This window comes from Urocampus carinirostris, chromosome 10 (assembly GCF_059441175.1).
Source record: "Urocampus carinirostris isolate Australia breed hairy pipefish chromosome 10, RoL_Ucar_1.0, whole genome shotgun sequence".
Classification (NCBI taxonomy): domain Eukaryota; kingdom Metazoa; phylum Chordata; class Actinopteri; order Syngnathiformes; family Syngnathidae; genus Urocampus; species Urocampus carinirostris.
Genome location: NC_142358.1, coordinates 27274992 through 27302633, shown reverse-complemented (window position 1 = coordinate 27302633; position 27642 = coordinate 27274992). Strand labels below are relative to the sequence as shown.

General features: G+C 38.5%; 1 protein-coding gene across 4 annotated transcripts in view; it reads left to right on the top strand.

Moving 5' to 3' along the window:
- Positions 1 to 27360, top strand: part of usp2a (ubiquitin specific peptidase 2a) — a 74237-nt gene extending 46877 nt beyond the window's left edge. For 3 of the 4 annotated variants that reach the window (XM_088346513.1, XM_088346512.1, XM_088346515.1), the window contains 11 exons: positions 10544 to 10594; positions 12570 to 12693; positions 12779 to 12890; positions 13952 to 14062; positions 15055 to 15119; positions 15205 to 15308; positions 17690 to 17770; positions 17854 to 17932; positions 19690 to 19794; positions 21887 to 22007; positions 25401 to 27360. In XM_088346513.1, the coding sequence (XP_088202639.1) occupies positions 10544 to 10594; positions 12570 to 12693; positions 12779 to 12890; positions 13952 to 14062; positions 15055 to 15119; positions 15205 to 15308; positions 17690 to 17770; positions 17854 to 17932; positions 19690 to 19794; positions 21887 to 22007; positions 25401 to 25485 (1038 nt within the window). In that variant the 3' untranslated portion in view covers positions 25486 to 27360. The remainder of the gene's footprint in view (positions 1 to 10543; positions 10595 to 12569; positions 12694 to 12778; positions 12891 to 13951; positions 14063 to 15054; positions 15120 to 15204; positions 15309 to 17689; positions 17771 to 17853; positions 17933 to 19689; positions 19795 to 21886; positions 22008 to 25400) is intronic. The other variant, XM_088346514.1, reaches the window with a different exon arrangement.
- The last annotated feature ends 282 nt before the right edge of the window (positions 27361 to 27642 follow it).

Genomic DNA, 27642 nt, shown 5'->3' with positions numbered 1-27642 from the left:
CGTGGAATACTCTGTGCTATTACTTAAGAACATCTTAATTACTTAACCTTACTCTTTCCCTGCTTTAATCAAATAGTGTTAAGGTGTGAAATGGTGAACTGTTTCATGGAACTTAATGGACTGGACACTGGCTCAACAAATACGACCTATATCACCACTTTGTTTTCAGAGGACAAACACTATACTGGAAGGAATTGCTTAAAAGTGTTGACGCTACCATGTCGTTTCTCGGGGTGAAGACTTACCAGTGGCAACAGAAGGGGAAAGGAGATATTGTTGACTATGCCCCTGCCAAAGCGAGAGGCAGGTCAGAACAGACTGTTCTGTTTTTCCGTCTCATGCTGGTTTCCCAGTCAATGTGCTTTTGATGGCCGGCTAACTCGGCCCTCCAATTGGATCGAGGCGCTCTGCTGCCGTTAGCCTGCACTTTCGTATTAATGCCAAGATACGCACAAACAGAACGAACTGCGAGTGCTTGATTACACAGTACGATGATTTAGCCGATATGTTCGAACTTTTAGTGCGTTATGATTTGCGTCTGTTTTCAAGAGATTAGAGGAGAAGTCTTTTGTTTTAGTAATTATATTGAAATGGCACAAAATGTATGATATTGGTTGCATTCTAAGAAGTTTTAAAAAAAAGTTCAAAACCGTATTTCTTTGTGTATGATGCCGCACTCGTGTATAACATGCGCCCCTAATTTTTGATTACAATAAAAAAAAAAAAAAAAATATTTTCAGCTGAAACTTTGTGGTCGGATGCAACAGAAATGGAACCTGGGTAACCTCGGTAAGAGCACCAAAAACCTCCACCGGGCCACCAGTTATATAGACAACATACAAAAAGGCAGTCGATTTTATCTCATTATCACACTATATGTTACAATGACAATACATTTGTATAAGAAAGCCTAAGTGGCCTGGGCAGGGAGTCGAAGCGGTCGGGGACTCTTCCTTGCAGCCATTTTATATCAAATAAAATGTATCTTAATTTTAACATGTGAAATTCACAACACAATTAGCATTTGTCGCTGTTACCGTGACTAAAGAAAGTATGAGATCAGATTAAATCCAGAACCTTTTCATTTCTCCTCTACATTCCTGATAGTCCAGTGTTTATAGTTCAGCACTCTCGCCACTGTGACCCGGGTTTGAATCCCGATACATACAATGTTTTGCGATTATCCGCTAAAGCCTCGTGTATAACACTCACCCAGGGTCACAAATAAATATGGTAGTAGTAAATATGGAGTAAATATAATGTAGTTGTACTATTCATTAACACTGAAACCATTGCAACCAGAGTAGATGAGTTTAGAATTTTCAACCAATAATTTCTTTGCCTTTGGATTAATAACCGTTTTGTTCGTAAGTGCAGTTGTTTGCTACATCAGGGGAATCCAAAATGGTGCCCATGGGCACCAGGGTTTCCACTAAGGACAGCTGAGGTACCCGCGGACCTGTTCTGAAAATAGCTCACCAATGTTGGGTCATTGTGATTTTCTAGTAAAATATTTTAGTGGTTGACTGAGTATTTAACGCTACTTGCAAAAATTAACCTGTTAACATAGTAACTACATAGCAATAACGCGATAGGTTGTTATTTTAGAAATGCTTATTAAATTTGATGCCTTTTGCACTAATTAGTAACAAAAAGTAGCTCTCAGCTGTAAGAATATTGAAGACCTCTGCGTTACATGGTTTACATGATTTTAAAAGACTAAAGAACCTCCCTCCCTCACCTCTTGCCTTTCCGTACTCAAAACATGGTTCACAACAAACTTTCTTAAATTAAATGCCAATAAAACAGAATTCCTCCTTCTTGGCACCAAATCCACTTTATCCAAAGTAAACAACTTCTCTCTCAACATCGACAGCTCCTTAGTGTCCCCCTCCCCCCAGGTCAAGAGTCTGGGTGTCATCCTGGATAGCATGCTTACCTTCCACTCACATATCAACACCATCACCCGCACTGCTTATTTCCACCTCCGCAATATTACCAGACTCCGCCCTTCCCTCACCCCCCGCACTACTGCTATTCTCGTCCACAGTCTTGTCACATCCCGCCTTGACTACTGCAATGCTCTCCTCTTCGGCCTTCCCCAAAAGTCCCTCCATAAAATTCAGCTGGTTCAAAACGCCTCTGCTCGCATCATCACAAAAACATCTTCCCAGCAGCACATCACCCCCGTTCTCCAACAGCTACACTGGCTTCCTGTTCAGCATCGCATCAGCTACAAACTCATCTTATATACATATATGGCCATTCACAACCTGGCTCCTCCTTACCTGTCCGACCTTCTCCAGGTGCACGTCCCCACTCGCTCCCTCAGATCCTCGTCCTCCCTCCGACTGTCAGTGCCCCCTGCCCATCTGAGCACCATGGGAGCCAGAGCCTTCAGTCGCGCTGCTCCCAAGCTTTGGAACAATCTACCTCCGGACCTCCAAAACTGCACACCTCTCTCCACTTTTAAGTCCCGTCTAAAAACACACCTGTTCAGGACTGCCTACAACACATAGCTTCTCCATTTCTTATGTTTTTATGATTTTATGTCTTGTTTTTATTTATTATTTCGTTTACAACTTTTTAAATTGTATTTTTTTTTTTTTTATTTATTTATTTTTATTTATTGTTTTTTTTTCTTTTTTTTTTTCTTTCATTGTTTGTACAGTGTCCTTGGGTGGCCTGAAAGGCGCTTTTAAATAAAATGCATTATTATTATTATTATTATTAAGTAAATCTAAACCCGTAAAGAGTTTGTGTGAGTGAGTGCTGGTAGGCTGGGCTCTGACCCAATCTCTTTAACATCTGACAAAATATTTTTTTTCAGGGATTTTGGGGGATTTTGAACAAGGAAAATGCGAGAAAAATTATCCACAAACTCATAGTGAATGTCTTATTTTGAGAATTGAGAATTGCAAAAGACGATGACCATATTTTCCGGACTATAAGTCTCTCCAGGAGTATAAGTCGCACCAGCCGAAAAATGCATAAGTAAGAAGGAAAAAACATGTGTAAATCACACTCTGAGTATAGGTCGCATTTTGGGGGGAAATAGATTTGATAGAATTAAATGACCAAAAACATACATGTCATCTTGAACAGCTGTTTAAAATTAAAAAAAGGAACACCATGTATGCTAAATTACATGTACATGCATGTCTTAGACAAGCTCGGGATGTATACCTTTTTTTATGAATTTTTTTTGCAATTTTTTAGTATCTCTTCATCCCGTTTAGGCAGGGAAAAAAACAAGATTTCTTACGGTTTAAAGTAGACATACATATGTTTTTGAAACTTGATTAACTGCATTTCAACCACGAAATAATGCTGGAACACAGAATAAGGGGCCAAACAACGAGAGTGAAAGACAGATCTCTTTGAGAACGAATTATGCAGAGAAAAAATGCAGCCCACTAGGCTTTGTTTGGATTTGTGCCTTTCAAATAAATGAGAAAAGATATACAAAATGGTTATTTCTATAGTCTGAAAATGGAAAATCTAAGGAAATGATCGAAGTGAAAAAGCACAAACTAGATAATAAATAAAGAATAACATTCTAACTTCACTCTTACCGGTGCTTGTATGCCTTTACAGTTAACCTTCTTGAGTTTATTTTTTACTTCTTGCTCCTCCATTTCGGCAGTCAAAATAGGTATGTGCTAAATTGGAAAGGGAGAGAATATTGAATAAATTAATATGGTTGGGTTTTTTTGGGTTTTCCTTTAGTAGTTTAAAGTGGATTTTAAGGTCGCCCGCCATGTTGACTAATTCTCTTCAGGTAGAAATCAAATTGGGCCATTTACTTAATACGTACAAGAGTGGCAGCGAGACAATGAAGAAAAATGATGAGAGGATTTTTTAAAAAGGCAGCGGCTCAGAGAGGGGAGCAAAGTGGTGAAATAAAAAAAAGGCAGCTGCCAGAGACTCGGCAAAAGAAAAGTGGTGGATTAAAAAGGCAGCTATGCAGGAGACGTCGGTTAAAAAAAAAGTAGTACTGCAATGAGAGAGAAAAACCCAACCCTAAGCCCGAACTAATGATTGTCATTTCAGGCCTGTCCCGAATTTTGGGTCGGGTTAGGGGTTAGGTTAAAGATCTTACCTCTACACACAACACTTGTGAGGTCCACCCACTACATTATCCCTGAGGACCGATATTATCACAGTTTCTTTTACTTCTTAGCTCGGTACGCTGGATTTAATTCATAAGCAGAGCAGGTCTGATTGGCTGGGATTCAACTCTGTCCCTTCCCACATCAGCACTGTTTCTCTGTCCTGTCCTCTCCCGGATAGAAAATACCAGAAAGGTATAGTGTTACACTTGCTCTCAATATAAAAAAGGGCCCTTAAAGTTTAAGTCAAGGTGAAGTTGTCTCTTTTGTATGATTTATTTTTTTCCAAGCAATTCACAAACCCAAAAGTTACAAATTTAAGACTACTGTACTCCATGTGATGTGACTTAATCCCCCATCTCTGCTATTTGTTAGCAGTGGTAACAGAAAAATTTCAATACACTTAAGGGAACTAAGTCAAACATGATTCTGCCTTTGTAAATACACAAATTTAACAGTCTAAGAATAAGATTTTTTTATCAACTATGTGTGATGTGCTTAGTCACTTAACAATCAATACACAGACTCCCTGAGTGAGGTGTGCCATCACATATGATGGTTGTGTGATGCCTTGCAGTTTGGGTTACCAAACAAAGGGACTTGTCTCTCCTACATATAATCGAGGTGGGCGATACTGAGAATTTTGTTATCAATCCGATCCTAGTAAATACAGCGTAGTATCAATCAATACCAATCAGATACCAATATTTTTTGCTTGGAAATGTCGTGATCCTTGCATTATTAAACCCTTCCCCCTTTTAGTTAGTTTAGAATTTTGATAAACACAGCACAATGAATTTAGGCAGTAAAAATGTTTCTATTTTTATTAAATAACAAAATTTCAAACTTTAATGGTACAAACAAATATTTATATAAACATTTCTATTACAACTGTATCAGAACAATAGCCAATACTCAAACCAAAAAAAGCAGCAATAAAAAAAGTACAAATACTGTATAACGATATCAAACAAGATAAGTGATGCACCTTCCCTTGCAGAATAGTTTGAAAATAATGTCAGTAATACAAATAACGTGTCTCATTGGCTCTGTTGCCATCCCGACAATTTAAAGGTTTGGTTCAGGAACAACAGTAACTTGTTTACATTTTTGTTTGCAGCTGATTGCTCTCTTTTTTCATGTGGCATGTGTTTATGTCAATTTGTGGTGTTGCCATGATCGCAAACCACTTTACCACACAAATTACACTTAGCATTGCCAGGTAGACAGAGGGGCTAAAAGTGTGCCACATATTCAGTGATACACTTAGAGAGTGTCTGCGGGCACTGGGTGAGAGAGAAGTTCTGTTCTGACTGCATAAAGAAGCACGCTTGGAGAAAATTGGTGGAGACGCAAAGTATTAATCGCTGGATAATAACATTTACGATTCACGTACTTGTTTTGCATCGATTTTTGGATCGTTCTGCCCACCCCTATTGTACAAATCTTGTTAACCATGGCTTACCTTTTTTTCTTTAAATGAAAATGTGACAAAACATTGAATTTTCCCTTTAAAAAAATAAGCTCTCATTGGTTGCATTTTGAAAGGCATACATTTAATTAGGTTCATTTTTGTGTAGTGAATTCTTTCTGGTACAACTTTGGCCTCAAAATAACCTTTCCTTGCAGTTACCATGTTAACGTTCATGATGTCTGGAATGTTTTTATTTGGATTCCTTAGATTACCCTTGATGTAAACACAGAACTTATATATTTAAATGTTTCGCCAAGCAGCAAGGCAATTTGTTGATTAGGAAGGTTGACTATAACACGTTAATACAGTTTTGCAGCCAAAGTAACCCTGCATAAGATTTCCATCAATTAATGAAGTGAGTACAATGATTGGGCAGAATTTGCTTTTTATAATGTCATCAGATACATGCCGAAAACCTTCTTCCTTTTTTGCTTATTTATGAATAAAGGTTTGTGTTCAACCCTTATTTCTAAAATACTCTTCCAATAAACATTTTTTTGAGCTAAAGGACATCAGTTTACATAGTTCAGCAGTAGCCCAGGGAGCTTCGTGGCATTTACAAATGAACCATTCACACATGGTTTCCCCATAAACCACTTCTTTACTGTACAGTGTGTGTAAATCTGCTTGCTCATGTGAAACAACTGTAATGCAAGGTCATATGATCTCTCCTGTGACTATTTATCACTTATCTTTATGGCTGTGAATCATTGCTTTCTAACAAAATAGGTCTAAAATATGTATGACACATTACATGGTCAAATACTCGCGATGGATATATTACTTGTATAGCTGATGTCTAAAAGGAAAAATAATCCAATTATCATTAATTATGATCCATTAAATTCCTTTTTAAATCCTCACTTGCCCACTTTGGCAAATGAACACGCAAGGACTAACGAATACAGATTATTATTGTTGCATGTTAGGGATGTAAATCGATGTTGTGGTTTTTAGCGTTGGTGACAACACTGCTCACAGCTGCAGCTCAAGTGTGTGTACAACAGTTTAATCCAGCACACACACATCAATAGTGCTTAAACTGCTTACGTCTGTAAATCATCCACTGCAGCATTTGCATAACGGAATTAGCTGCCGTTGTGGTCATGCTACAAGCTGGGATCAGAGCACGAGCCAGCCGTACCCATTCATGTCCAAATCCGTTTTGACGCTGTGCTTAGGAAATGGATATTGAAGTGTGATTGCGTTCACATGATGTGACAGGCAGCTTAAATCCTTTTATGAAATCACACATATTTCTAACCTTGAGAGTAAAATGGTGTTAGTCTCTTTATATAGAATATAATTGTCTTTATTGTAATTGATCACAGCTAATGAACATTGTTTACAACAAGATTTGACGTGGCACTCCAGGATAATCATGTAATAAAATAGAAAAAAAAGACAAAAAAGAATGTTTGTATAAAAAGGGAAATATTTGTAAGAGACTGGCGTAAGTTGGAAGTGCATCAGAATAATATTTCCAAAGTAAAAGTCTATAAATTAAATATGAATACATGGTCAAGATAATCATTTTTAATGAGTCCTGTGCTGGTGATGGCCCTGGGCAAAAAACTGTATCTGAGCCTTTTAGTCCTTGTGTTTGGGGACCTGTAGTGCCTGCCAGAGGGCAACAGGTCAAAGAGGTGACGTGAGATGAGTTTTTTATGATGTCGATGGCTCTGCTGCAGTATCGTGAGCCATCAATGTCCTCCATAGATCAGAGAGCAGCTAATGATTTTCTGGGCTGTACTGATGATTCTTTATAAGTTTTTTTTTTCTTCTACAGCCATGTTCTCAGTATGTAACGTTGTGATACCGTATGCCACTGTGGTTCTATAGGACACTAGCAGCTACTGTTCTAAGTAGCCTTTCCTGAGTAAAATCCGGAAGTGGAATCGCTGCTGGACCTACCCAACGAAAACTCTCGGGTTGATAGACCACAACAGGTCATCAGAGATGTGCACGCCCAAGAGTTTGAAGGAGTGCACTCTCTTTACACATTTACCAATGATGATGAGTGGAGCTTGTCCTCCTTGGTTTCACAGACCGTAAGATGTTTGAAAGACAGTCAATGATCCAGCATAAATGCAGGAAGAGAGCCCCGAGGTGGGAGAGTTTCTCCACCAGAATCTCCAAGATGGTGTTGAACCGGCGAGCTGAAGAGCATTTTGACATAGCTCCCCTGTTTATTAAGTTGGTTCAGTGCAGTATTAGTGGTAAGGGAGTACTTGGTGTGCTTGGAACGCCATCCCCTCAAAGCACTTCATGACCACAGGCGTAAGTGGAACCGGCCTGTAGTCATTGAGGCTGACCACTAATGACTTCTTAAGGATGGCGATGATGTTGGTGGTTTTGAGGCAGGGGGGAATGGGAGCCTGTGAGAAGGACTGGTTAAAGATTGTGGCAAAGACCCCATCTGGCTGTTCAGCGTAGTCCGTAAGCACCCTCTCAGGTATTCCATCTTGACCCGCAGCCTTTTGGCGTTCACAGTTTTAAACACACATCTTACTCATAGTATTGATGTGCTGCTCCTTGTTGTTGGTGGATGTGGTGCATCTGCACGTGTCCTATCATTTTCAGAATGACTGTTAAAGGAAATAATAAGACACATTTCATCACATAAAATGAGAACGTGACCACTGGCTTTGGCTTTTCCCAAGCTACTTTTTTTTTTACTTTGAAGGTTGTAGACCAAATACACTGAATCACATTCAACTCTCACTGTAATGTCCTTTAGCGCTGCATCCTATTAAAAAAAAGATAAGAATAGCGTTGCTACAGTGACAGAGCTTGGATGCTGCTTTTTGAGCCCTGACGTCAGCCAGTTGCTCAGATCAGCAGCCAATAGATAGTAGACGAGAATGAACAATCTGGACAAGGCTTCACTCAACAGTTCAGAGCAGGGTGTGTGTGCGTTTGCAGGTGTACTTGTGTGTGCAGGTGGGGTATTGTATCTTATGAAATACAATTGAAAATGCCCTATGAGCAACGTCAAGATGGAACTTTTATCAATGCTTGTCACATAAATGTTTGGTGAAAATGCTTCATGTGCAGCACTCAGGTGTGGCAAACATTATTAGGGAAATTATTAGACCATTCATCAGACACTCTCTTTTATAAATTGTGAACATCAGTGCTCAGAATATGATGCTTTGAAAATTTTAGTGTCTCTGACAGCATAATTTAATGTTGCTTGTGAGTAGTCTGGTGGGGTACAAACAATTGTTTTTTTTTTGTTTTTTAGGGACTCGTAGCCAAGCTATTTTTGTACTTGGACCATAAAGCACTCCTTTCATTGTATTTTTTGTGTATCGTGGTTTACAGTAGACTGAACACTCCAACTCAACTACACTTACCATAGTCAGTGGATTATCCTGATAATGTAATTTTTAAATGTATCAAATGACAAATAAAGATAAGATGCTTGGTAATATTGCAGCTCTGCATCTTCAAACTGAGCACATTCCTTAACCACCCCCTGACTATGCGTTCGCTCTTCGAGCCTCCAATTATATAACCACTGCACTTATGTAATGTAATTTAACAGCATTATGTGACAAGTTCTTAACAATGTTTCTTTTCGGAAAGAATGTGAAATCATGGTAACACAGAACATTAGCTGCTTATTCATTACTGCACACACAAAAAGGCCAAATCCTAATTTTCCCTGTGAAAATGCCAATGAGTTGAGACTACTTGGTAAAAACTTCTCATGGTATTGTGACTGAATGTTGACGTTCTTTTATCTGGAAGTGTGAAAAAAAAAAAAAGAAAAATGTCAGTTTTTCAATCGTGCTTTGGAAGACGATTACAAAATTCAGTACACTATTCTTTCTGCACAACTACAATTGGAACCTTCCTTAAAAGAAGCGCTACAGTTGAATGAATAGTGGAATGTCAAATATTGATGTCAGTTTTGTAATAGAGTAATAACACATTCAATAGAATCCGTATTACATTTGTGTTCTTACATTTGTGTTTTATTTTTAACTATTCATTTTGTTAATTTTTGTATTCACATTTCAAGACATTTGAATCACTATTGAATACTAGATATTAAATCATTAGTTCATGTACCTTGTGAAGGATAGAAATGTCAATCGAGTGTTCGTACGGGTGCTTAAAATCTTTAAAACTGCTTCAATTTTATTGTTCTTTTCAAAGATTGAAAAGTGCTTGAATTTTGGGTGAAGTGCTTTTAAATGCTTGAAATCGGTGCCACGTCTCTCAATAAGTCCGCTTAATGACGCTGACACTGCTCTCTGGGGGCTTCGTTTTGCCATTGCATTACTTCTTCCCTTGTGATTAACTGCAGCTGGCATTAGTTTGTACGAGATTTTCCTATGAAGCATTATCACCCCTTAGGGGTCGCACCCAAGGGGACAAGTGCATGCTACACCTTAACAGGGCACTATAAAATGTGTATTCGTGCATATCAATTATGGACATTTAGTATGGGCCATGCAAAGTAGCCTTTCCTAATGGTAATTTGTAATGGGAAACCACTTTCTGCAACTGAAAATGTAAGCTACATATTTCTGTTATTTTTACCCAATACATAATATGGGGAGAGATTTGTTTAAAAAACAAATATATTTGCGATTTACTCAAGATCTGTATATCATATGTCTTAATAAATGAACACGCAATAATAAAAATTCCATAGGTAAATCGCAGATTTACTTTTGGCTTTACAAAATACATAATTCATACTGTATATTTATTTTTTCAATCAAATAGTAATAGATAAATTGGAAAGTTTGGCTTTAAACATCCTTAAAAAGTGGTTGAATTTGGCCATTAAAAAGGGTGTATGGTTCTTGTCATTCCCACTTTTATATTTACTTATTATTACAAACTACATTAAATTGAAAACAAAATTGTAAATTTTTTTAAACCATGCTGATTTTATTTAAGGTTTGATCGATTCATTGTGCGTTTGTCTTTCTTCCAGAATTCAAAAAGTGCCCAGGGACTGGTCGGACTGAAAAACCTGGGAAACACAGTGAGTACAGCTCCCACTTGACAACAATTAATTTGACATCATGCTTGGCAAAGGGAGAAGTTGTACCGACTTGCAGTTATTGCATTGTGTGTGGTTAATGCTATCAGTTTGTTGACATCTGCCAAGGCGGGGGGGTCGTGAAGCGTACGGATCTGCTAAGCAACAGGCTTGGCTAGGGTTACTCCAATAAATGAGATTTGTGTGTGGCTCGTTGTGTGGGGTTAGCTCATCGGACCACTCTGAACTCTGGACCGAAGAGAACTCATTCTCTTTGGTTTGGACCAGTTTGAGCTTGCCAAAATACACACTGCTGTTGTGCATGAGACTACAGCCCCTTTGGACACCGAAGACTACTACCTCTCCACTTTCCTGAGAACGCTTTTGTTGTTAGGACTAAATAGCAGATGGAAAGGTTTATTTTTTTCTGACAAAAGCATCAATCTCCCTTTTCTATAATGCAGTGTCTTGTAAAGAATTGAGATTGATACTTGGTAAAGCTTGAGTGTCTAAACAGATCCATTATTTTCAATCAGGGAGTTAGGTAATGCATTTTAAATTATGTACCGTATTTTCCGCACTATAAGGCGCACCTAAAAGTCTTAATTTTTTTCAAAAGCTGACCATGCGCCTTATAATACAGTGCGCCTTATATATGGATCAATATTAAGTCGCAAAGTCTTGCAACTAATGCAAGCAGCCGCCGACTAGATTTTCCCCCGAACGCGAAGTAGTCCGCGGTGTATGCTGGGATATATATACCGGCGTTTTATTGGCTGACCAATGTGTCAATCATCATTTAAATCGATCACTATTGGTTAAAGTTATTCGGAGGTAAAGGGGGCGGATCCTTTTTATCATTTACAGGCTCGCATAGGCTAAAGGGGCAAAACAAACCCTGCAATTGGCCGAAAAAGATGTGTCAATCATCAGCTGAATCGATCACTATTGGCTAAAGTTATTCGAAAGTAAAGGGGGCGGATCCTTTTTATCATTTACAGGCTCGCATAGGCTAAAGGGGCAAAACAAAGCCTGCAATTGGCCGAAAAAGATGTGTCAATCATCATTTGAATCGATCACTATTGGCTAAAGTTATTCTGAGGTAAAGGAGGCGGATCCTTTTTATCATTTACAGGCTCGAATAGGCTAAAGGGGCAAAACAAAGCCTGCAATTTGCCAAAAAAGATGAATGTGAATAGCATGTTTAGTTGTCTACGGCATAGAGAGAACATGTTTTACTATTCTGTATTTAAATGAAACTTTTGTTCGGCAAAAACTATTAGTAGATTTTTTTACCCCAAGCTATCAATATTAAGTTTGAATGAAATTGATTTAGTGTAATTTACTTTTGGAGCTTATCCACATGATGGTCAGATAAATGTTAGGTTCATTGCTTTGTCTAAAAATGAATTAAAATCGGACTCACCGGGAATGACAAATGTAATCGAGAAAATAGTTTTGGGCCAAATATGATATCCTTATTCACACTTAAACCATTCTGAAGCATTTTCATAAAATTAGTTATATGTTGATGGAGGTAATATCTTCAGCCGTTTAGCAATAACATATTTTTGGGGTTGGGGGACAAATATTGAGCAAAATAACTGATTATCAGGTTGTTAATGGAGATGCATTTTCAGATTGGTACCCCAGGTTAAAAAGTCAACACGCATTAACTCCAATTTTAAAGGGACAGAGTATATTATTCAGAGCCTCTTATTGGTGAAAAATTCTTGATTTGAATAATAAATAAAATACAATAAACTATACTAGTATCATGCATTTTTTTAATACTCATAGTTAGAGAAACATGCATTTATTTTACATAACATGATCCTCACCTAAATGTAGCTGACATAATTGTTTGACATCTTCCTGCTACGGCTACCCGAAAAAACACATTTAATGACATCTAGTGGTCAAATAATACAAAGATTCCCTCTAGGCATACATAACCGATTGTATTCTTTCTTTGCAGTGTTTCATGAACAGTATCCTGCAGTGTCTCAGCAACACACACAGCCTGAGAGACTACTGCCTGCACAACTCGCACCGCAGAGACCTTAACAACAACAGCCGCACCAATACAGCCCTCATGGAAGGTGAATGACTCAAACACCCACATGTTTGCTATCTCAAACTGATTAGTTGTGAGGTTCTGACGTCATTTTACCTCTTTGTTGATAGAGTTTGCAAAGCTGATACAAACAATGTGGTCATCAACCAGCAGCGAAGCTGTCAGCCCATCTGAATTCAAAACTCAGATCCAGAGATACGCTCCCAGATTTGTGGGATACAAGTAAGTCTTTTTTTCTCTCTCGTATATATACAGTATACGAGGTATTTTCCGGACTATTAGGCACACCTAAAACCCCCAAATTGGTTGGAAATTTAAACATGCGCCTTATGATCAGGTGCGCTATATGTACGGAAAAAAATCGGAAATACGGTGTATTGTCATATTTGTGCACTTATTGATTAGTTGATGGATATTTATCGTTTACCACAATTCCATAACAATTATGGCAACAGGGATCAAACCAAATAGCGACTGTAAGAGCAACAAATCCTAACCACCAGGCTGCTAGGAACATATATAGAGTAGGAAGATGCAATAGGTCTCATTATCACACATTTTTAGGCACGGTACCAGATACAAACGTTGAAAAAATGAGAATGGAAAGTGAATAGAATGTGTATAAAAGTTTGTTTCACTTTTTGTCAGCTAAAATTAAACATTGTAAGTGAAAAACGTTGTTGAATACGTGCGGTCATTCGTTTATTTTTATCTTTCAGGTCAACCAAATTACTTCCAACAATGCCTTTCTCTTAATTTATTACAGAATCTCGTGCGCTACTTAAAGACTTTTTCAGTCGGCGATACAATACTGTATTCAGTGGTATGCAACCTTTTCTATACCACAGAGCAGTTTAAGACAAAATCTATTGGTCCAGCCTGATAATTGACAACTTGATACCATGACTAAAAATAGTGTGATGATGACATGATACCAATTGACTTTTTGAGTGTTGTCTGTATCCGTAAAATAGTGAATAGGTTCCTGTGATCTCCACACCGTGATCCAAGTTCGAATCCTGTTGCATTCAACTATTTGCAATTGTGATCAGTGAAATGACTCATGAATCAATGCACAAAAATGCTACTAATTTTTAGTGTAACCTTAGCCCTTACTATAAATGTAATTCTATGTGCTTTGCGATCCGGAGCACCTTATGTATGAAAAAGTTTTGGGGTTTTGTGCCTTATAGTGTGGAAAATACGGTACATAAAATTGCCTTATGTTAGCTCGTTTGTTTTACAAGAATTCATGGTGGTGAATAATTTTGTGTGTTCTCCAGCCAACAGGATGCTCAAGAGTTCCTCCGCTTCCTCTTGGACGGGCTTCACAACGAGGTCAACAGAGTCACAGTCAGGCCGAGAGGCACTGTTGAGGATTTTGATCATCTTCCGTAAGTAATTTGACTCCACCTTTTCTGCATTTCATGAAATGGTGAATGATTTTAAATAAAAAACATTAAAAGCAAATTGTTTAAACGTAAAAAGCTGTTTTTGAGTTTATTTATATAAACGCATAATGCAAAACTGAGACGTAATTTAAGGCTATGTGGGTTTCTGGGCCTGCTTTGACACTCGCATCAGATTAATGCCCCAATTCTTTTGGATATCATTACACGTTACCTAACTGCTTGTTAGTGGGTCAATGTTAATCTGTGCCACTTCCTTATGCTGTCATCAAAACAATTTCGTTCGCTGTGCTTGGTCAGTACAGTTAGCATTACCAAAGGTTGTGGTAATGCCATTGTGATAATAATGTTTCACTTTTTAGAATAAAATTCTTTGGTTCCTGGATTTAGTTAAAGGAGCTGTCTAGAACTTGGAACTATTTTACTCGTGGCTGCCACCTCTGGCTTGTGTCATCATTGCAGCCTCTGTCGCACTTGTTTACGATGCGCGGTCAAGTACGGGAATGTTGAAAGACTTAAGCCCATTTGAAAGATAAAACCAAACAGGCACTTTGGATAGGGATGCAAGATACACAGAAATGATGACTTACATGGGATTTGAATTGAATTGCATCGAACTGTCTTCATTGTCATCGATATCAATGGGGTAAAACACTGCATGCAACGAGATTAGACATGGCATGGCTCTCCAGGGTAAAGACTAAATCTTGTATTTTAATAATTGCAACAGGGAAGCTGAATTGCCAAACCAAACGTACAGTGATCCAGTATTTTGGTGAAATTTTCATTCATTTCTAACTTGTACAATTGTGGATATGTTCAGGCAACTAGCAGGATTGATACTGAGTTACAAGACCGGTTGCTATTGAACACGGGAACTTATTGGTTAACTCCTCCCGTAGAATTCAGATATTTGCCATTCTTGTTATGAATTCACTATTTTGTAGAATTAAGTGTGTTATGTTGTCTGTGAACAGGGACGAGGAGAAAGGGAAAAGGATGTGGGGTAAATACCTGGAGAGGGAAGACAGCAAAATCGTCGGTGAGTTGAGCAAATGATGATTCCCTTTCACCACCAGTGTACCAAATTGCAGACGAGACTCAAGTGAAATATTTTTTTCTTTCAGACTTGTTTGTCGGTCAGCTCAAAAGCTCCTTGACCTGCAGCCACTGTGGTTTCTGCTCGACCGTCTTTGATCCTTTCTGGGACTTATCTCTGCCTATCTCCAAGGTTTGGATGCCAGATACGCAACACAATGAGTTGCACTCACATTTGTCATTGAACGCCTTTTTATTGTTATCAAATGGCTGTTCTTGCCCAAAACTAAGATAAGGGATTAATTGATTTTATTATCTTGTCTGAATTTTGCCTCTAGTCAGTTGCATGAAAGCAGGTTCAATTTTGTTAGTTTAAGTAAATGTGGTGATTTATTTTATACAGCTAGCCTGCTCCATATCAGGCTAACAATGAAGCCTAGATTATCCCCAGAGATACATCTGACACTTCTTCTGTTAATCATGTAAAAAAAAGAATGTTTTTTTTATAGAATTCCAATGGACTTTCTTCTGACTTCTGTTGTATTATATTAATTATCCTGCATTAGAATATTACATATAGGCCATGTTCTCATCTCATCTAACTGTTGACTGTATAGTTGCAGCAGTTATTTTATGCTTATGTCAATTATATAGTCATTCGTGTAGTAAATTATTTGCTGTGTGCTTTATTGTTATATCATTTAAGAATGCTTGTCAAATGGTCCTCAGAACTTTGATTAATATATATATTTTTGTAGTTTTCGAGATTCTAAAAAATGTCGCAGATTGTATTACATAATTATTTGAAAAGAGTTATATAGTATATATAGGCCCAAGTTCCATTCACTTCTTCCCTTGTCAAAGAGAGATTCATTTGTTCTTTATGAACTACACAGCATCATCTCCAGACAGAAAAGCAGCTTCAGCGACATACTGCTGTCACAGTCCTGTTCCATGGACAGTCTGAGGAGATCATTTCTCCCTCATGTCATAAGGCTCTTTAACCCACATTAAACCCCAACCCTCATTTGCATATTACCCTATTTTTATTACAGTGTCTATTTTTCTGAGCACTATTTAAATGCTCTTTATTAACACGTTATATTGGGTATTCTTTGTATTCTTTTGTTTTGTTTTTTGACACACGGATACTTCTGGAAATGTGAATTTCCCTATGGGGATGAATAAAGTATCTATCTATCTATATCTTTATCTATATCTATCTATCGATCTATTTAAAAGTATTCAAAAATAAAAAATACATTGAATGGATAAGATTTAAGATAAAAATTGTCTTTATTGTCATTGCTAACAACATAGTGAAAATCACGCGGTACTCAAGGATAGATATGTGATAAATTACTAAAAGAGAAAAACAACATTAAAAAAAAGAATGTCAGGATAATAGGCAAAACAAAGGGTCTTTGCTGCATTAGTCAGGGATTGAACTGGCCCTGCGTCAAAGGCCAATATCATACCACTAAACTACAGAATACACACAAGAGACCCCTACACATACCTTGCCATGCTTTCTCCTTTTCTTTAATGATGTGACTTTTTTTTCTTAGAATGTTTTTCATGTCTTAATAAAGCTGCTTGAGCAGCTGTTGTTCAGTGGCCGTAAAAGGCAATGGATGACACCTCCATTTCTCGATCTCTAATTCTGGGACTGATCCTGGTGGTCTATTTTAATCGCAGAGCTTTAAAATATACATTTCAATAATTGTATTTATTTGTGCATAAAGCACACCCAAACTTTTTTATTAAAACTCTTTATGGAATTTTGTTTCACTTTTTCTTAGCTCAAACCTTGTGGTTGGATTTAATGGGAATTGAACCCGAGTCATGGTGGTGAGAGTGCCCAATTTTAGCCACTGAGCCATCAGTGGTATAGATGACATATAAAAAGGCATTTAAGTTTGTTTCATCGTCACACTACTTTTTGGGCATTTACCATGTTATTATGACAATAAATTCTATTCTGCTATTTCATTGTAAGCATCAAATGTGTCAAACGTAGGTGAACACCGTCGGCCATTATTAATATTTATGAACCAAATACAAACATATAATTTACAATAACCTCCAAAGTCTGATTCATCATCAGATACCAAAAATAATTATTTCCCTTGTCTTGTTTTTTTGTGTTTTTTACATGTTTCAGGACGACTTTCTTTTTCTCCATTCGTCTCTGCTACCATGACTAAAAATACTGTGACAATGAAATAGAAACTAATGCCTCTTCGTATGTCATTTGTATTACTGTTTGTCCAGTCGTAAGGATTCAGCGTTTTCACTGCCGCGGCCCGAGTTTTATTCCCAAGGAATCCAATGTTTTTTGGTCAGTGATATTTTTGGACTGATCGATCATTGCACAAAAACTGTTATGTACTACAGTTAAACCTTGTGTAGATCGCATTATACACTGATAAATACGATAATTAAATAGCCAATTGTATCTGAAAATTATACAGGTACAAGAGAGTCGGAAAACTCATTTTAACACAAAAATGATGTCCTTTCTGAATCTGTTTGTGTTCGTTTGTGTTGCTGTGAACCACAATTTTGGCTCAGAAGGGCTACGGTGAGGTGAGCCTCATGGACTGCATGCGTCTCTTCACTAAAGAAGACGTCTTGGATGGAGACGAGAAACCGGTGCGTCTCACCGCACTACAGCATTGCTAACACGTTTGATTCAATCACGATACTGAGTTGCTTTTCTCGGTTTTCCTCTGCAGACGTGCTACAAATGCAAAGCTAGAAGAAGATGTACCAAGAAGTTCACCGTACAGAAGTTCCCCAAGATCTTAGTCCTGCGTATCCTTTCCATATTCCAACATGACCACAGTAAAAGCAGAAAACATTTGGAATGTTACTCAAGCCCACTTGTCAAACTTGAAGCACTACAGCCCCCGTAGCAGGCCCTCATGGTTTAAGCTCCAGGATTGGTTATAACATTCCACTCACATTGTTTATTCCACCTCCAACAGCAAATCCCTGTTGACTAAACCAGGATTGGGCACCTTAAATGATGCCATTTATCATCCGCGATCTCGGGGGCCGGTGTCGGACCACGTGTTAACCAAAAGTATGACAAAAATGCAGTTTATATGAACCTACTATATGTTTAGTTTTTAATTAATCAAATACATCGCATTCTAAAAACTTCAAGGGTCCATAGCTTATGCATACACGCGAAAGGTCTGTGGTTCACGATCAGGTGGAAACATATGATGGCTTGGAGAGGGATGTGCGCCACCAGGCTGTACTAGCCCAAGACACACCATAGGAAATGGTGCCCTGATGACCCATGTGGTTAAGGGATCTAACCAACCAATGAGCTGTACATACAATGCACTTACATCCAGCTTACAGCATGCAAAACCTTTTCTTACAGTACTAGAGGTGAAATGAAGACCGTGTACAGCAATAGTAAGAATTTTTTAGAGTGCCGGGCCGCATTGAGTTAAAACAATTGACGGAACGGCTGGGCTCGGGGGGGAAAAAAGCGATTGATTGGATAAATCCAGAGTCCCGATCCAATACCTGTAATATATGAGGCAATAATATGATGTAGACTTATTAAATTTTCCTCACATTGTTGCTATTTATCTAATTTTTGGGCATTTTTATAAATGTTTTGCACTGTTTTCCTTTGATTCGGTCAGGACCAGAATGGAAACAGAACCCAATTGCGTTACGTTTCTCACAAGTTCTATTGAAGGAAAGAGGAAGGGCTGCGCCCACCATCCGGTGTTCGCTGGATGCGGGAAGCAAGTCGCTCTCGTACTCTGATTGTGATCCGTAGCGATCAATGGCGGTGTCAGGGACGGAAAAACGAGTCGGTAGCAGGGACTAGAAGGGCAAGGCATGGTCTGGGTTGAAAACGAGTTGTAAGCCAGAACGGGAGAGCAGACGTGGTCAGGATCAAAACGGGTCATAGCCGGAGACAGACGGGAGCAAAAACGGGACAGGTGGGAGTCGGGGTCAAAAAAGGCTTGCCTAGTATACACTGAGGTTTGCAGACAGACTGACAACAGGGGACTGACAGGACAGGGTTCAAATAGGGAGCCAATCAGAACCCGCGGCAGTTGGCGCCAAATGAGCGGGCACAGGTGAGTCACATCAGTAATAATGCTAAAATCAAAAAGAAAAAAAATATTAAGTATGTCTAGAAAAACGACATGCAATTGATAATAAATATAACAATAATTAATAATAGATACATGTATTTTATTATTTGTGTTACCATTTAATCGCTTTGACAATTCACATTTTAGATCCCCTGCACAAAACAAAAACTAATAGTGATACCTACTGGAGACGGGGTGTACTAAAATATACTGAAGTCGTTTGAAACAAATCTGTTTTATGCTCACTAAAACGGGAACTTGATTACCCAAGTCCTCTACTGGTTTCTGATTCCATGCCCTGGTGTCTTTACCAAACCCACTCACATGTATAAACCTCTTCTAATGAGCACCAATAGTACCACTAGATATTGGTTTATGGTTAGGTAGCAGTTTATATTGCTGTTGCTGTTTCGAAGATGCGTTCCTTAACTCGCCATGCAGACCTCAAACGCTTTTCTGAAGCAAGAAGAACCAGCAAACTGTCAACTTTTGTCAACTTCCCCCTGAAGGACCTTGATCTGCGGGAGTTTGCCTCTGAAAACAGCAGTAAGTGCAGCAAGGGGAAACACAGAATGGGGATGTTCACATCCTTGATAAATTTGCTTTTTTTATTTGTGTATAACACTTTTGAATAACCACACCCCTATTTGTTTTTATTAAAGGTAGGGTGTGTTGTTTAAGGTGTTCTTAAAAAGTTAAAGGTTAGATATGGAGCGGAACACATTAGGTTCGGGAAATGGGGTCTGGGGAGATTGCTGGAGTCTGATGTCAAGCTTGTCCCCGCATTTGTTTTCTTTTTATTGGTCATTGTACCATGACTATTGTGAAAGGCCTCCTTCTACTAGAGTCCAAACACCAACCCAAACCACAAATAAAAAATGAAAAAAGAAGAGTTTATTCAAACACGTGCTTCAGTCATGAGCTGACTGAGACTGCGATCATGACTTTAAGCCAGGAGATGGCAGCAGAGAGAGACAAAGTTTCCAATTTCGTACTGCTCCTTTATAAATCGGTTTATTTTTTTTCTCAGCTCAGACTAAACATTATGACTGACAAAGGTTGAATAGGTGCGGCCATGATTAAAATAATTTGCTGACAACACAAACTATGAAGGCAATACCAAAGTAGGATTTGCAATATTTGTTTAATGTCCTTCAAAGTCCGATTCATCATCAGATACACCAAGGAGTTGTTTCCCCCGTCATGCTTTTATTTAATTTATATTCTTCATTCATCTCTGGCACTGTGAATTTTCAGCAAGCTTTTTGCAAATATGAGCATGATTGGTAGGTTTGAGCTTGAAAGAAGCATCATATGCAGAACTTTTTCCCCTTTGGGACCCAGGTAGCCATCTAACGGGTACCGATAAATCACTAAAAACATAGAGAATACCGAATTAAAACGTTATAACTTTTTGTAACTCGATTGGTAATAGCGGAAAACAGGAATGCTTAACTCACATTTCAGTTTCGACGAGACGAGGCTAAGAAAGGAATTAAGAGGCGCCTCGCTTCTGCACATTGAAAACTACTATATTTATTATAAAACAGACCTTAGGTTTCTTGTGGGTCAAGAAATTTGGTTGTATTCAATGTTTTGCGATTGTAGTCAGTGAGATTTTCAACTGATCAACCATTGCACCAATACAGAATTATCGTAAGACCTCGTGTATAACAAGCACCCAAACCTTGAGTTTTTTTAGGTCACAAAAAATGTGCATTATACACAAATAAATATGGTACAGTATTCCCTCGCTGTGTCGAGGATTGCTTATCGCAGTTTCACTACCTGGGAGATTTTCAGTGTGCATTGTGATCTAAACATACTTAAAATCCTGACAAACTTACATAAGGTTTTAGCAAATCTTTTTCAATTTCAAGTTTTTTCAAAAGCCATCATGTCAGCAAAACACTAAGGAAGAGGCTTTCAATCGCCAACAAAGTTGGACTTCTCGCCACGGTAAACTTGTTCTGGAGCCACATGCGGGTCTTTACCGCTCCCTAGTGGCTCCCTGGTGCTTTTTCAAAAATGTTTGCAAATAGAAAAATATATGGTTTCTGTATAAGAGCAAATAGAACACATTATAACGTTTTCCAATGAGAATAAATATATACAGTATGTGTTTCCTTCCTTTAAAGATTAATATGACGCTTTTACATTTTCATTTTTGGTCCAAAATGGCTTTCAACTTTTGGGTTTCTAAATGAAAAGTAAATGTAGATTTCCATAACGTCCACATGATAGTGGCAAAGTATCGTGTGAAGTAAAGTGGAGCATTTCCTTAATACAGTTGTTCAATAATGTATGGCGGAAAGATTATTATTACAGTTAGTTTCCTAGTATAGAAGTTATTTGTAAAAAAATTATATATATATAGTTTATAATGTATAGTACTTTTTTTTTCCGCTAACACTTGAGCCAGTAAATTGGGTTTGGTCTTTAGCTTCGATGTATAATAGAGTATTAGAGTATTTAACAAATACTTTCCATCATGTGGGTTTTGACTATTGCTGGACTTTTATTAACGCAACCCCCATGAAAAACGAGGGATTACTGCTTAAATATTCCTTTTAAACGGTGAATAATGATTGATGAACACATTAAAACTGTTTTCTCTTGTTTTTCGTCCATTTTTCAGTAAATGCAGTATACAACCTGTACGCAGTGTCCAATCACTCAGGCACCACAATGGGGGGTCACTACACAGCCTACTGTCGCAACCCAACATCTGGGGAGTGGTACACCTTCAATGACTCCAGGTATGTATGAACTGTTACATTGATCTCGTCGTCATGATTTTCCCAAAAGACTGTTTTATAAAGTGTAGCCAGGGATATTTCCTCATTACTCTGTGACTGTATTTTACACTTGATCCTGTTCTCATGAATAATGCATGTTGCGTAAACTCGCATCGGGCTGTGAATGTCAAGCGTATTGCATAATACTTCTTTCGTAACTCACAGCTATGTGCTGCCCCCTTGTGTTTGAATAATGACGAGCAGCTGGAAAACCTTTATTCTTCCATTTAGGTTGATTTTATTTCATTTACGCAAACAAAGGGAAGAAAGTGAGGAAATAAAAAAAGAACATACACAAAAAAAAGAAATTCACATTTGTGTAAACTGTAAACACTCCACTGCACGTAAGAATTGCAGTACGTTGTTTCCACAATTTTTCGTTTCTTTCCTCTGGTTTTACTCGTTATTTATTTTATCTGACAATAAAAAAGGTAGTAGGTGTATAAATTATCAAGTTATAGGGGGCCCGAAATCTAATTTTGCTTAGGGCCCTATAACTGTCAACCTGTACGTTTTTGCCGTACAAAGTACGTTTATTGTGCATTTTAAGACGTGTACGACGTACAAGAAAATCCGTACGGAAAAACGCAAATTTGTCAATTATGGGTACCATCCTGTATACACTAACTATGAGGAAACAGCAAATCAATCAAGTCAAACGAGTTCACCGTGGTAGCCTTTATCTCTGTATCGTTTTTTTTCCGTTGCAAACGAAGCGAGGGGTTTGATGCTATTGTGCGCATGCGTCTGCCGCCTGGGGATTTCCCATCATGCATCATTCCGTGGTAGTTGTGTAGTGAAAGGGAGTCCGTCTCTTTTTAGAGAACCGGCTTTTTCAGCTCAACTCATTAAAGAGAGCCGGCTCTCAAACGGCTCAGTTGCTTTGATGCATTATATTACGAATCATTATTGTTGTATAAATAAGTTGGTATAAAAGGAGAAAATGAAAAAAGACAGGTTTGGTTATCCCTTTAATCAGTATATTACCAAAAATAATTGAATGCAGAAAATGAATTAAATATTTGAATAAGAAAATGTATTATTCTATTTGCATACCAAGCTGCTTAATTTTTTTTTTTTGTAATAAACCTCATTCATGTCGAGCAACTCAGTATCTCACAACAAAATGTTAATTAACACTTAAATTAAATTAAATTAATTCTATCAATAAACTTGTGGTTAACGCTACGCATTTGGGTCCTGATTCTGTTCTGGTCGTGGCACTGTAGTGTTTTTGCTTGGTTGCAATGTACAACAGTGGATTTCATTGGATTATAATTGTCAAACTAAACACTAAAATCCGTAATTTTGGGCGGAGGCGTTCCAAAATGGACCCATGTTAGTCGAAAACTGCGATGTAAAATCCCTAATGTATTCAATAAATACTCTTTTTTTTCATTTAAATCAAACAACAAACCCAATTTCAAAGGGCTGAAGAATTTGTTTAACAAATAAGAGTACCGTACTTTATAAACATTTTGTTACAAATGATTTTTGTACTGTCAAATTATAACTTTGTAAATAATCTTGCTGATTTATGGCACTATTAATTCTGAAGGTTTCAATTGATTGAATTTATTTTAGGACACCGCTTTTTAACTTCAGATGATATCTTGTCACCATTATGTGGATGTTATTGGGAAACAAATATGTGGTGTAAAAATGCTTTTACCTTCCTTGCAGGAGGTAGATGGTGTTACCTATTTGGGATCGTATGTGATAGCAGGTGTTAGTTTGGTGGAGGATGTGAAGAAGAGGGTGGGTGAAGGATGCAAGGGTGTGCTGAACGGATTGTTCAAATGTAGAGATCTGTGAATAGATGCAAAGTGAGAATTGTAAAAGAGAGGGGTGTACCATCAATGATGGATGGCACAGAGGCATGGGGTTTGAAATTAAATTAGCGTATTAGGTTAAATGTCTTTTAAATGAGGTGTTTGCGTAGTATGTGTGGAGTGACACGACTAGATAGGTTAAGGAAAAAAGAAGTAACTTGTAGTAAGAACTTGTGTGGTGAGAGAGCTTGCTGAGGGGGTTGATGAAAATGTTCTGAGATGGTTTGGACATATGGAAAGAATGAATGAAGGTCGTTTCACGAAAATATTATGTAGTGGTGGAAAATAGAATGAGAAGAAGGCACAACCATGGTTGGATTGACGGAGTGAAACTTGCTCTGGATTTGAGGTGGGTTAATTTAACGGATGCAAGGGTGTGTGCTGGGGATAGATGTGAATGGCTAAGGATAGTTAAGAATGAGTGACATCGACGCATATGATGCGGAGGGGGTAAACCAGTGTATGCTGTCGGGCCTCTCTGCTGAAGAAGGGTTGCATGGCACAGCAACTCAATCCTAGTTGTGCTGTGGTCTTAATGTTTGGTGTCAGGTTGGGAAGGGCAAATGGGAATGAATGTTTGGTGAGGGGGATATGGCTTTGGTGTATAGATAGATAGAACTTCAGCATGTGGAGAAGTCCAACTTTGTTGGCGATAGAAAGTATCATCTTCTGATTATCGGTGCTTCTGTCATGATGGCTTTTAGAGAAATTAGAAATTGAAAAAAATTTGCACAGGTTCGTCAAGCTGTTATAAGAAGGTGTACAACTTCAACGTTATTGACGCACATGCAGAAAAGGCAACTGATAAGTCAATCAATATTTAGAACATAATGCACAATAAAAATCCACCGAAAAGCGAAAAGTGCAGGATTACTGTATGTCATGATTACTGATTTGGAACACCTGTGCCCCTTCATTTGGCGCCAGCCGCTGCGGGCTACCTGATTGGTTCCCTGTCCTTTTTTAAGCCCAGTCCTGTCACTCTCTGGTTGTCAGTCCATCAGCGAACCTTTGTTGTTTCAAGGCAAGCATTTTGACCATGACTCCCGCCTGTCCCGTTTTTGCACCTGTTTTTCCACCTGTCTGTTCCTGATCTCCCTGTTTTTCTCCGGCTCCGTCCTGTTTTTGCTCTTCCCTTCCTGGCCATCGACCTGTTCTTTCCGTCCTTGACACCGCCATCTCCCGCTACGGAAGATCCACTTCCATATTAGGATCACGATCCGATTGCATGAGCGGCTTGTTTCCCAAGTCCGGCGAGCACCGGATCGCGGGAGCTGCCCTTCCTCTTTCTATCAATAAACTTGTGGTTAACGCTACGCATTAGGGTCCTGATTCCGTTCTGGTCATGGTACTGTAGTGTTTTTGTTTGGTTGCAATGTATATTAGAGGATTTCATTGGATTATAATTTTCAAGTATTGTTTTTGCATGGTAACCCTCTGATAAATGAGAGATTACTGTATTTTTATCTTACAGATTAAGATCACTCCAAAATAAACTGTCCCTTTCCGTTCTCCTCCCCAGAGTAACACCAATGTCCTCCAGCCAAGTGCGCAGCAGCGACGGCTACGTCTTGTTCTACGAGCTAGCTTCCTCCTCGCGCATGTGATCCCGGCGGACGTCAATAGGCGGCACCAGCACCCCGGCAGACGGTCAGACCAACGGTCGGAGGGACGAAAGAGGAGCGGCGCCTCGCGCAAGGAGTTTGGCCCCCTGCAGCAAGGAGGCTCCTTTCTTTCGCAGAGACGACGGGAGGGGGGAACCATGCCAGAACGGGATCACCAAGCCCCGCTTTCACCCTCCTTGTCTGCACCCACCAATCTTGTCATCCAGGGTAGAGATATGTGTGAGTGTCTAGTACGGAGGTTCTTAACCCTGTTGCAGCTACCATTTTCATATGCACGTTTATCAAACCCCTACCATAGTGTTATATAAAATGTTTTTTTTTCCCAAATTCAATAAATGTAGTTTTTTTTATTGGTGCACAAAATAACCGTACAGAACAAACCAAAATAGTACACTCACAATAAGTTACAGAACTGCAAATAAGTGTGACTTCTGCTCTTGCTTTTGAGAGACCAGTTCCGATAGCAAGCGCTACTCTCATAGCAAAGTCTGTTCCTTTTCTGTGTTTTGTGTCGAGCATTCTCGAAAAGGATTGCTTACAAAGATGTGTTGTTACAAATGGTACACAAAAAACAGGGCTTTTCCGTTTGTTGACACCAAGAAGTCATCCACAGGTTTCTTCACATCGACTACCTTAGTTGTTGTTGTAAGAGGCTTACAAAATAAAGTCTTCTTTTATCATGTTGCCTTTCACATACCACACAAAAACGGCAAGGCGGTTTAAATAAGGGGCGTCTGCGGTTGAATTTTGCTAGGCTTTGAAATCAAATCTGCGATAACTTGAGCCAAGATGTCTTTACTCGTGTCCTTTATCCTGTTGCGGGTGCCGTTGTCTAAAAGTAGTATTTTGGATCATTAATCTTTAGTATCAGTTTTGCCATTTTTAACGCAGGCTTCACAAGTGGTGTGGCTTGCCCTGCTTTGCGAGCATGTTCACAATGTTGTACAATGTTGAGAGGATCGGTTTGTTGATAGGTACAATTCTAACAGCAGGCAGAGTGGCCTTATTGTAGAATCTGGCTCTTTACCCCGGATTCAGTCAGCATTGTTTTTTTTTTTTTAATTTATTCCCCATCTTTATAAAGCTGATCAAAGAGTTTTGCTAGTGAGAGGCTCAACTTTAAATTGCAAATCATGCAGATAAGACGCTGACTCCGATACCGTTCTGCAATACGTGGAAATCCATATCGTACATATTCGTCCAACACCTTTTTTTTGATGAGTTGAAATAGGAAGATATTACATGACATACTTCGACGAATCGCTCCTGAGCGTGGGAGATGCTCTACCTATCTAACCCAGGTTAAGAACCACTGGTCTAGTATGTGTGCATGTGTTTGTGTGCTTAAATGGACAGGGCAATAATCCCGGTGACACAAGGAACCCAAACAACTACCGTCTCCTGAGTCTCTATGCACCACAAGTTCATCCTGACTGCGCCTTTACTTTTTTTTTGGGTTGCCTCAAATCAGATGACTTTCAGGCTTTTCTTTGACTCCTCTCTGTTTGTGAAAACATTTGTTTTTGTGATTTTTATGTTTTATTTTAGGTCGGAAAATCACTAGCTCACGATTGTTACTGCCATTTTCAACTTGAACGAATCCGTCCTCGCTTTTGTGACTGTAAAACGAATTGGTCAAGATGACCGAAGCTTGCAGCTCACCGGCCACCTCCATTGCACCGAAACACTCCCTTCTTTTTTGCATTTTTAAATATTGGGGTTCGAGGCTGGTGGCACTGTGAGGGTTTAAAAGAGCTCCACTTTTGCAAATGTTTGTATAGTATTGTGAATGAGTGAATGGAATGCTATTTGATTTATATTGACTAATATAAAGTAAAATTTAAGTCATATTCAGTACCTATGAAGTTTTCGTCTCCCATTTCATGCCATTGAACAACAAGGAAAGAATGTAAAGAGAAGACAAAAAAAAAACCTGATCTGTATATTTTTATATCTTGATGCAATATGGAGAATGTACTATTCAATGGTGCTGATGCTGACCCATAACTGTTTTCATTTGGTTTAGTTACCAGGTTTCAAGAAAGAAAAATAAGATATTTATGCTTAAGGGATATTGTAATGTAACACTTTTTGTCAGTGGCAGTGAAAAGAGTAAATATGGTACATGGCTATATATAT